The 11928-nt window shown below is 42.9% G+C and overlaps 1 protein-coding gene across 4 annotated transcripts in view; it reads right to left on the reverse strand.

The window, feature by feature from the left end:
* Positions 1 to 11928, reverse strand: part of LOC124218672 (cell adhesion molecule Dscam2) — a 62962-nt gene that overhangs the window by 10023 nt on the left and 41011 nt on the right. For 3 of the 4 annotated variants that reach the window (XM_046625327.2, XM_046625331.2, XM_046625326.2), the window contains exons 6-10: positions 9915 to 10240; positions 8924 to 9173; positions 4155 to 4299; positions 1046 to 1308; positions 800 to 961 (exon numbers count right to left, since the gene is read on the reverse strand). In XM_046625327.2, the coding sequence (XP_046481283.1) occupies positions 800 to 961; positions 1046 to 1308; positions 4155 to 4299; positions 8924 to 9173; positions 9915 to 10240 (1146 nt within the window). Of the gene's footprint in view, positions 1 to 46; positions 329 to 799; positions 962 to 1045; positions 1309 to 4154; positions 4300 to 8923; positions 9174 to 9914; positions 10241 to 11928 lie in introns of all 4 variants that reach the window. The other variant, XM_046625328.2, reaches the window with a different exon arrangement.

Here is an 11928-nt window from a genome sequence, read left to right on the forward strand (position 1 = left end):
CCTTTTCCACTTTGATAAAATGATCCTTGAGTTCTGCGAGCCGTACCATGAACCAGCAACAACGCCGTGTACGCCGTTTTCGCGGCATCGTTGCTCGCCATACACGTGTAGTTGCCATTATGCGATGGCGAGGCACTTTGAATCCGTAAAGCAAGGTCATACTCTCCGATTTGATGCGTCATGGCTCCCCTCGCCTTCAACGCATGCCCATCCTTCAGCCAGGTGATCTTCATCGGCGCGTCACCCTCGCTGACGACGCACGTTACGTGAACTCTGGCCCCAGCTTGGATATTAGCGGGAAAGCTAAACGGTTCGATTTTAGGAGGGACTGCAATTACACCAACAAAAAACATACTTCTTCACTTTGGATCGGTTAGGTGTTACTGAAATCAATCGCGACTGCTCCGTGATTACGATTTCGATGTATGTACATTATCGAACATTCGTGTTCGTAGCGCATCGGCGGAAATACAAAATCGTAACCAGAAACAGGCACAGACTGCTGCATCATCACACGATCATTGAATCATCAAGTATGGCTAAGTGAAATTTCTCAGGACTCGGCATCCTCCTGATACGGATCATTGCGGCATAGGTGGATTCTTGGGCTCATGGTCACAGGATCCAGTGTCCAACAATTGGGCTATTTCGAAGATGATTAGAGAAATCTGTAAGTAGAAGCTAATTCGTTTAATCGGGGTGTCTGACTTTACTGTAGATCGCAGGCCTCTGCAGCCTGCAGGGTGACAGCACACAAATTTGAAGAATTCGTTGAAGAACTGACGAAGAGTGAGCTCACCTTTGACCTCGATGATCACGGTTTCCGAGGAAGCGTGACCCTGTTTGTTTTTAGCTGTGCATGTGTAGGCGCCACGATCAGTACTGCTGTCGACGTGGTGTAAGACCAAAGTCCCATTGCTAGAAACCTCTTGGCGTCGACTTGTTGGGAGCAGCTGACCGTCTGAAAAGTGAGTAGGAGAAAATCGAACACAATTAAACTCCGATGACGAAAAATTCGTTCATTTAGGGGTAATTTAGGTCATACTTTTTTCCCACGTGATACTGGAGATCGGAAAACCAGCCACTGGACATTTTATAATCGTTGTTTCGCCAGCAACAGCTGCATAGTTGCCCATCGGACGGACGTGCGGCAATCCGTAGATATTCAGACGTGCCGAGTGATGAACCTTGGAGACACGGTTCGATGCCGTGCATCTGTATTCACCGCCGTCTTCCACGCGAACTGCACTGACATTCACGTGAGATATGACGTCACCGTGAACGGTAACGTACTGGCCAATTACGAACCTGTACATATTTACGATAACAAATCATAATCTGGGCTTGAAACACTAATCTCTGTACTAACAGAATGGCTGACTAGCGTCCTCGGCCTGAGTCGATTAGCAGCAGACGAAATCGACAACAGCTTTTCAATAACCTCAATGGAATTAATAATTCACGTGGTTCGCTGTGTAGTCGTTGGTTAAAGTGACAGAACCATGTGACTAAACCTGTTTCTGATAGGCTATCAACCACATGATCCGTTAGTTTAACTTCGGATATTGCAGCGCTAGTGTCAATTTTTGGGGCTTCTAACATGGAGACTACACAAGGAGACCGCACTCCATGTAAACAGATATCTGCCTAAAATAAGATGGCATATGCCATATATGGTTCCATATGCACCGAAGGCAGTGGAGGGAGTATAGGGCGACAGTTTCAATTGAAGACTTTCTTCCAGTCTTATTAACAGATTATCAATTAATCGATCTTGGGCATATCTGTACCCAATAAAACTGCAGGACAAAAGGAACGCTTGCGACTTTAATGGTACAAGAAATAAACTTAATGTGTATGAATATTTTGTGAAGTTTTTTCAATTCTTCCACTTGAGTTCGATCTCCTTATGTAGTTTCCATGGCTTCTAAGGTTAGTGACTCGGAATTATTGGGTATGAATAAGTGAGCACCACAAGCGGTGAGTAAACGAATCCGTCGACCTAAATTTCACTTGAACGATAGAGCAAAAGAAACTTAGTATACGAAAGAAATAAAATGGCGACGGCAAAGTGAAATAGCACAGTGATAATTTCACGTAGGTACGGGATAGACAGATGCCGCTGGAAGCAATAACGAAGTAAGCTCGAGGAAAATTGGATTTCAATTTTCATACAACGGCGAACAACATCGACCTTATCCCTCTGGCTCCGGAAACTTTCTCCGCTGTTTTTATATTTCAATCCTAACTTTGCAATCGTATACGATATCAGCTGTCTTTGAATACCGTCTTGATTTTAAATTAATAGACTCATTTTTGCGCACACGTGTTCAAACACGATTTTACTGAGTGCATTTTTTTTAGTACCGAGAGAAAACTTCTCTGAACGTAATCAGTCCGTGGTTCATTTGAGCAATTCAACGTTTCTCTAACATCTCATTGATTGAATTTACTCGCCGTCCCACTAGGATTATAATTGTCTCCAGGCTAGACGATGAAGAATGCATCAGTAATCCTACGTCAAGTCTATATTTAGAGATGGGAATGCGAGGATCGATGTGTCTCTTGAAAGGTTTGAAATTAACTATTTATCGGCTATTTCTGAAGATTATCCGGGGCCGCAAACAATGCTTCGCCCCACCATCGAACCTAGACACAGACTCTGCACCTTTATTCTTTAGTTTCTATCCATTGTCTGGAGCTTTAGCGATTCCCGGGGGTATTAAGAAACACTTTCTATCTAAAGTTAATCATCGTCGTTAAGTTAGGATCAACTTCATCGAGATTGATACCCTTCATTCATATTTGGATTAACAAAAATTGTGTAATATTACAGGACTAGTGGCATTTGAATTCGAGCACACGAATTTTACGCAAAGTAGAAAATAACGAGCGAGCTTTCAGGAGAATTACTCTCCAGTCTCGAAATGAGATCAACTGAAAATGATGAAATTATCATTTTTCGATTATTTCTAATAAAAAATCGCGTCTCATTAGACTTGAGACGAAATCGATTATGTTCACGTAGACGTACTGGCAGCAAAAGGGTTGAGAAGTTCTGCGTGGCAATCGTTTAATTAATCCGTGGCGTTAATTAAAGAACTCCTTCACTGCATGTCGAATTAAATGACTGTCTCTTATCACGACCTATTTGAAAAAGGTCTCAAAGTGAAGCAAGAGGTATTCAAATTGGAATTAACATATAGATGACGACAGAAGTCCGACGTCGGAACGCTTTACCGAAACAATGCGCTGAAACAATTCCTTACATTCCTGTTTCACTAATTACATCTCAGCTACGCCAACGCGGCTCTCCATTTCCACATTTATTGCTTTCGTATCGAAGGAACATTTCTTTTTTGAATAAACAAGCAGCGTTCAAAAGCACGTTTCAAATTGCAAACTCGACACCACACTGAACCATCATTCGCATTCCCGCTTCAAATGCTTTCCATGTTTCACTCCCTCTTCTACACTCTTCACCCTACGGCGGTTGAAGAAGAATGGTAGTATCAAAAGCTCAGCGGTTGAAACTAGTACGATATTCTTCTTCCTAACGTGAAGTTGAATAATTATTTCCCCTGATTTACGGAAGTCATGAACGGCTCAAGATATAAATTAAACTATGCAGATCCAGCTAATTTCCAGGCTAAAACTTTAAAGGCTTCGGAAGAAAAGCCAGTCACTAAACTAAAATTACTTCTTTTATCCAGCAGCAAAAAAAAAATACGAAACCTTCCTACCGAGGGTCCGCAGTACCCTTCACAAAATTTGTTTTTCATGCATCTCACTGAATACCGACAACGAACACCCTAAGGATGTAATCAAGATTGCCGATCCTTTCATAACGCAATAATTGATTTCATAGTTTATGAAGAGTTCTTTTTGTGAAGGCGTATTTTTTCTCTATTTATTCAAAAGTTATTCGTTAGTGCACTAAACTCTTCTTTTCCATTACATGAATACTTTTTCGTTTTGTTTCTGTTACCTCACTTTGAAAACTGTTACATAGACAACTAATGAAGAAAGAAAAAAAAGTACAGCTAAGGAAATTATTTGTAAATCACACTGATTAGAGTCAGAGTTGAGTTTTCATATCAGTGTTCTATTAAACCTCGAGAATTGGAGGCACGAGTTGTGAAGTATTTTCTTACCTGTCGTTCTGAGGAAGAGCAAACCCATCCAAAGTCCAGGTGAAGTGGGGAGTCGGATTTCCTGCTGCTATGCATTTCAGAGAAACGGATGGTCCCGGCTGTATTGTCTGTTCGATAAACTTGTAAACCAGCTGGGGCGAGGCATCTAAACAGAAACCAGTATAACAAATGAAGCGATCCAACGGGCTGAATATTTTCAAACAAACGACTTCTCCTGTCCTTGGACGAAGAGAAAGTCGTCTGGAGGTGTGGCCGCGTCATATCAACCCTTATACATATACGGGACGTCCCTTCAGGTTACACCCTCGCCTCATATTCGTCGGTCGGTCTGTCAGCCCTCCGGGACCACTTGACGTAACACGAGAATATTATGCAGCACAGACGACGTTTAGGCAACATCCACAAGGGGTTGGGTGTATGGAGCGAGTTATCGATCTGCGGTTTGACGCCTAAGCTCTGGTACTGCCTCGCGAATTAAGCCCCAAAATTACGCAACGACGCACGGCTGGATGTTCGTGTAATGTAAAACACACTCTCGGTCACTTTGTCTCGTCAAGTGCTCGTCATTCACTAGACTGCATCACAGCAATAATAATCGCAATTATAAACGCAGGATTAGTGAGTTAGAGAAAATGAGCTCCGAAGATGTCATCCGGGCCCACAATTCTTGGTCCATTTTATCATTATCGTTCCCGGTGACGCCGGTTTTTCCTATTAATTATCATTGCTATTTTCATTGTCGTTGTTATCCAAACTTGGAAACTCTTTACGGCGTACAAAAGACTGTGGCGTATTCTAAGTTTGCAAAGATTCTAGATTGAGACCGGACTGAGTTTGTGAAAGGGGGAGCCGATTGTATCGCGGATAATAATTTACCGTGATCGTCGAAACTTTGATTGTGTTTAGTACACAAAAGGTGTATGAGGAAGAGCTTTGGAAAGTCTTGGTGGCTACTGATCACGAAGAGGCACGAGGAAAGGGATTATCCCCAGCGCCCGGCCTCCTTTTCAATCCATTAATGCAGAACTTAGGTATCGATCCCCGAAGATACGCCTCTTGGATTCATATTATATTCATTCCAACTATCCGTGAAGACGTCTGTTTGAACAAAAACTGATGCTTCATATTTCCGGATGTACCATGCGATCTACCGAAAAATCATTTATTTTACATATCCTGATGGAGGAGGATATCCTTTCTGTCGACGCGGTGACACCGCTTTGACGCTGATAAGGTACGTCAAATTATGGGGTGACCGATACTATCGATGCTATAGAGTCTTCCGCGTTCTTAATCCTCGTTAATTTCGAGTTACACGCGTCTCGCTGTAACGACGTAAGCATAACTTGTTGACCGACGACTTGACCATCGTTGTCTTATTGATTGTATAGACTTAGTGCGTACTGTTGTAATTAATTTGCCAACTATACAAGAGTATTCATCGTTCTGGGATAAAGGAAAGTCCGCCTTGGTTCGGGAACCGTAAGATGCTTAGACGTGACGGGAATTCGCAAAGTCGTTGGGAAACGGCACCCATTAACTTCCCACTTCGAGCATCACGTAAAATGGTGCCAGAGTGAGAACTTTCAAACTACAAACCATTAGGGTCTGATGCTCTCAACTACTTCAGCGTACCAAATTTTCAGTTTACGTTGTGCTCCGTGGAATGTACTCGGAAAAAATAAGATTACTTACCTTCCCCCAGTTTTTCTTTAAGATGATAGCAGCGAACGATAAGGTTTAGGATTCATAGAATTAGAATCGATGCAATGTTGGCATTGGTCTGCGTTGCCTTTTCCTCGGCAGCCGGTCGAACGCATGAATTTTGGGTTCGAAGATGGCAGCACCGAGAGGACTGCAGGAACGTTGGCGCTATTTGTCTGCGCTATTTCACCCTAACGTTTTTGCTGTGCAGTTCTTTCTTTTATGCGGACCGTGACAAAGACAAATTGGATATATCTGTTTAACGAAACGTCAGTGTGGCGTACGCCACTCGAACTGTTACTTCTAATTCTCTTTTTTCCCTTTCTTTTTCGTACTTTCGGTGTTCAAGCAGCTACACTAAAGTCACTCTGCCCTCCAGATCATCCACTTTTTGCTCAACCGACCGAAACACCCGAAAAGTCAAACGATGCTCGACGAAAAAACTGTTCATTCTTCCTCCTTTCTTGCCTCCCTCGCCGAGCAAGGATGACTTCAGGGTCACAGTCAAAAATGGGTGGAATCACATGGAGGAAGGTTTCGGATGGATCGAACTGTTGCCCCTCTGCATATACTGCCGCTATGACTGTTGAACCGTTGTATTTTTGCCACAAGGGTAATGAACGTTCGGTAGAAACGGAAGCGCGGACCCTGGATGAGTCCTGAAGGAAATTGGATCAGTGAGATAGAAGCGAATAGGGGATTTGTGCGTTTTCATATCGGGTGAGGTCGTTATACCCTTGGAATGGCCTGTTGCGGACGGCAATGAAGCCCAGTGGCATCCTTTCCCAGATTCCGGCCGGATATCACAAAGTATAATCCGGCAGGAGAATCACGTTTCACCAACTTAGGGAACTCTGGTTTTCTTGATTATGAACCAAAAATGCTTGTTATCTGAAACGCTTTTGAATCAGCTATTCCAACTTCCTCCGTCACGACTTCGATAGGCTCAAGGAATGAGTCGCAATTTTTGAACTTTGCCTGCGGTGAACACCTCGTGCGATGAAAAAAGATGAAACAAAATGCTTACGGAGTCGATGTCCCACCTCCTCGTTATGCATAGTTTTCATGAGACTTCCTCATCTCCGAGGGCATGGTTACGAAATTTTTAAGCGACCTTAAGTGAGGAGGGTCACCAACTCAATTTACATTAAAATCTCAATGATAACCGAGGAGGTGGTGGAATAATTAAATGTCGAAAGGAAAGACAACGCAAAAGTTCAGTTTATAAAGTGAAAAATGGCAAAGAAGCGGAAGGCATACATTTTGATTAGCGAGTAGTGTAAAATCTACTAGACAAAAAAACAGTGCAGTACGTAATTATAACACTAATATTATTGTGTCGTCTAATTCGAATTCTAAATCATCAAGGACAGTTGCCGTAAAGTCATTGCCAGGCTACGAACACTGAAGCTCGCACTGAAATTCAAGCTGATTCGTTTTATTTCTCTATAAAAAAAACTTGCATGATTTCTAAGCGTTGAGTTGACTTTATCCGGTTTCTTTGAGAAATCTTTGTAGCCGGATATACATGATTAAACTTTATTACTCAAGTATGAATATGCATGCCTTTTGTTACCATTTTTAAGTCACCTTACTATTGTGCGTCACTGAAACCGCATGTATTCTGCTGACTCCATTCTGATCATCGATTTATGCACTAAATTTTGATCTTATTTCTCCTTTTGCTACTTCATACAATTATATTAAAATATTAATCATGTCTTTGTTATTAAAATCATATTCATGAAAATTATATTCATATTAAAATTTTCGTTTATATTGCTGCGGACTATGAAAGTTAATTATCGCCCTCCGGTGTTTCAATCGTGTTGTGATTTTGCAAATATTCCTAACGGTAAAGTTATAATAATTTCAAACATCGTACTAAGTTTGAAATGAAATTTGCTAAATAAATACTGGGACGTTATGGGTATGTATATACGGACACTGACGTACACCCTCACAATGCGAACTGAGAATTCTTTTTTTCACATGGTTATGAAGCGGCAACCCGAGTACGTACGCATAGGAAAAGAGGGACGTTATACAAGGTCCAGCTGTCATATTTTCAAGAGAAGTCAGCATCGCACCTTTTTACTGATTCCGATGAAAAGTTAGAATTTCTCACTTAAGAGAGAACAAGAATATCCTGGTCGTTGTTTCTCAAAATGCGTTATTTTGGCAAGGCCCGGAATTTCCTGTATCGAATGATTCTTACGCATGGATCTGACTGCGGATGTTATCATGTTTCGTTATTCTAGCGACGATTCTTCTAATATTCTCGACAGAAACGATCGTCCACGTCTACTTAACGTTCTGCGTTATATGCTTCGTACTCATATTCAATATCGCTTGGGGCGTCAATAGTGTAGCGCATTTTTTGGGCAGTTGACCGTACAAGAGATGAAATTTTACTTTATACAACAATTATACTCAACTTTGAAGCAGTACTACAAATCAAAAATTTAATAACAGGTATCCTTTATGTGGTATGTGTTTATAATTCAGTGAATAATATGAAGAGAAATAAATTCTTCCTTCGCTTTCTTACTTCTATCTCTGTTTACCCCAACCTCCTACCTCTAATGTTTGACATTCCACTAAGTAATAATTTCATTCCTGAAGCCGTGAAGCTGAACCTGATTTTAATATTCGCTCTCGTGTCTTGAGAGGAGCTTTAGAACGTGATTTTCTCAACTAGTCCCAGGACAATACTTATATCTCTCATTTTGCTTCAAAAGCTCAATTATCCAATCACTCTTTTCATTGCTCGCCCTCTATGAAAGAGAAACAGTTATTGTACTAGCCTGGTTGTATAATCGAACATCATTTGCCATCCTCATCTGTGCCCTGCATCCGAACCATGTAGTTCGTTCTCGCTTCATTAGCAATGGCCAAGATTATGCGGTAACATGACATGCCACTTAATTTTGCGGAAATCGAAGGCACGATAAATCCTTCAGCTGATTTTTGTTCATCCCGCTGTTACACAGGATTCCATGAATCTTTAACACTAATTCATTCGAAAACGAAAGATGTTCACCATCCGGATTCACTACACTTACCTCCCAAACGCAGCTCCGCAGTCGCTTGCACCATCTCGTAGTCGTTTTTGGCAAAACACTGATACATTCCGCGATCATCCCGGCTAACGCCAGTGATGTGGAGGGTCGAGCCACTGTGACCAACGACTCTGATCCTGCTGGAAGACGTGTCCCTCAGCGGGAGACCGTCTTTGGTCCAGGAAATGACGGGAGTCGGTTGCCCGCTAACGACGCATTGGAATTCCGTGTCCTTACCAAGGTCTACCGTGATCTATTCAAGAAAAGTGTCGTGTAAGGGCGATATTAGTTTGACGAAGTTTGGGTAGTCTGCAGGAGTTCAGGATTGATCAAGCACCGCAGGAGTGAAGCCCTCGAAAAGCCCCTCATCACCCATCCCTAAAGTTTCCAGCGTTTAAACAACGGCATGCAAATTTCTGTCCCAGACAAATCGGTACATCGGACTCAGAATTCTAAAGCTTTTCACGTTTAATACGAATCAGAGTCAGGGATCCGTTCAACGATAGGCCGAAGTACCTGGAAAAAGTATGAATGTTAAGTATTGAAGCTTTATGTATTGCAAAATTTCCCATGTATTATCACTCCGGAAGTTGTCTGAACGCTGTACACATGAATATCATGTTTTCCTCAATAACGACATTTATTGGACATTCTACCTAAGCTGAAACCCGGTCAGGCAATACAAGCTATATCTGAACACCGATTTTGGCAACATTTGTATACTGTTTCTGTACGATTGCATTACGTTCTTAGTTCCTTTTATTAATTATCACTGACCAACCCGAAACAAAATTGTTTTGGCCCTGGGGCCCCGAACCTGATTCATATCTGGCAAGCGGTTAACGTGACGAACACATCTCAGATTTGATCACAATCCGGTGCCAAACACTGCTTCCCCTACCGGACAAGGACCATCAAATTGAAGTATCTTGTTCGAGCTGATAGGGAGTGAAGTGGGACCGCAATCATAAGCGAATCGACGAATATCGCTCACCTGTTGAGGTGTTAGATGAACCGACAAGCTGCTGATGACGAACACCTCGAGTTCCACCCTTTCCGAGCCAGCTGTATTATTGGCGTGGCAGACGTAGCGACCCGCGTCTTCGGTCCTCGCCGATTGAAGCACCAAAACGCCGGCTCTAGCGTGGACTCGTTCCGAATTCCCCACCACCTCAGCCCCGTTTCCCTTTTCACGAAACCAGAGATAGTTAGGGGGTGGAATTCCCTGGGAGATGCAGGACAACACGGCTGTTTCCCCCGTTCGAACAGGCGCCGGGCTCACTCGTTCGTTAAATCGAGGTGGTACCGGGTTACGGTGTTCTGAAAACAAGAATTCACACGTTTATATCTGTCCCTTCGACCAGAGATGATCGTTTTCCCCGAAGGGACCAGTCGAGCCAATGATTTTCCCGCACGTCTTTCACCCGTTACCACAACGTTCAAATGATACCCTAGCTCAGATTGCAGACTGCGTCCTCCTGCTCGCCACCCGGTATGTATTAAGCAATTACTCCCCCTCTGACACTGTGTTATCCAGCTAGGCGGATCCAGGCATCCTCTGGCATGTAATTTACCAGGTTCCGGCGGTAGCGCTGATGGTGTCCACCTCCATTTTCCTGCGTTATTCCAGTAGAGATAAAGAAGCGAAAGAGAACAGGTGCACCCGTTCTTCTTCATCAACGACTTCTGCAGCCACTCGTACAACATTTAACAGCATTTGCGGAAACGGAGAAGATGAGGAACGACTGTAGGGATGTTCGATCTTTCGTGAAAAATCGATCTCTGGATCAATTCGGAATCAGACGTGTGAAAATTGATCTTTTCATGTCACGTGTCTCAAAAAATCCAAACTCCAAATTAAGCGCATGATCGGAAGTTATAGCCAAGCGAATAACCAAAATCCAAACCTGGAGACCCGCCTCGAATGAAATATGCAGCGCGGGAGCCGAATGCACTTTCTTTTCTACCTTGACTCTCTCTCAGTAGTACAAAGATTTTATGGATCATGAAACGTTGGAGAATTGACTCAAAAGATCGATTTTTCTCACCAAAAAGATTGATTCTACGGAAGATCGATTCAGAATCGAATATCCCTAGAGACGAGGGTCGATTAGGTATATCGGTTCAGAATGTCGGGGATGCGAGAGTTGCGTGGCGTCTGCTTGTAGACACAAAGCGTCCTTTCACTAATTGCTCTTTGAAAATCCTAATGGACATGGAGTGGTTTACATAATGGGTTTGGGAATGCGCGTCAGGCGTTGTTGAGTCATTGCAGAGGAAACTCTCTGATATCTCAGGGTGTCACACAATCTTAACGCTGGCGATCGAAGGACCTTCATTTCCGCGGTGTCCTTGCCTCATGCATGAAGTCCTTCGCCTCACACTTATACGACTCCAATGAAATGAGTATTGCTGGAATTGAAATTCTCCTTATATGCCGGATGGTTGAAAGATTCTCTTGTTTCCTGTGAGACAGGCAGCAGAACAATGATTGTGCGAAATTAGATTCCCCTAAGTATTGCCCGACGTTACTTCCTCGTAACCAAATTTCCGTCTTCGCGAACAAGCTCGTTGTTCCACGAACAGTACTGCGTAGTTGGTGCAAGGTAAGTAGGTGGTACCCATTCATAAATCCCAATACGTTGTCGGGCTCCGAAGATAACATCCGGCAAACAGTTTCTGATTCATTTCCCTCGTCTTTTGAGTTAAGAGCCGCCTGTTACAGAGAAATATTTTAACGTACTTCTTCATACATTAACTGGCTTGCCTGACGACGCTGCAGCTGCCAGTTCGCGATACCACCGAAAGCTTCTTAAGTCGGAAACTCGTGTGTTCGTAACTAAACCTGTACTTTGTTCGTAAGTAGCTTTGAACCCCTGAAAATTTCCGGAACAGTTGTGAATGGACAATATTTACACTAGCAAACGGACGGGTCAAAGTTGCACCCACCTCTCAGTCTTTGCACAATATTTCGTCCTGGTCTCCCGTTTCAGTGTTTAAAGTACACG

The sequence above is a fragment of the Neodiprion pinetum genome, chromosome 5 (genome assembly GCF_021155775.2).
Source record: "Neodiprion pinetum isolate iyNeoPine1 chromosome 5, iyNeoPine1.2, whole genome shotgun sequence".
NCBI classification, from domain to species: domain Eukaryota; kingdom Metazoa; phylum Arthropoda; class Insecta; order Hymenoptera; family Diprionidae; genus Neodiprion; species Neodiprion pinetum.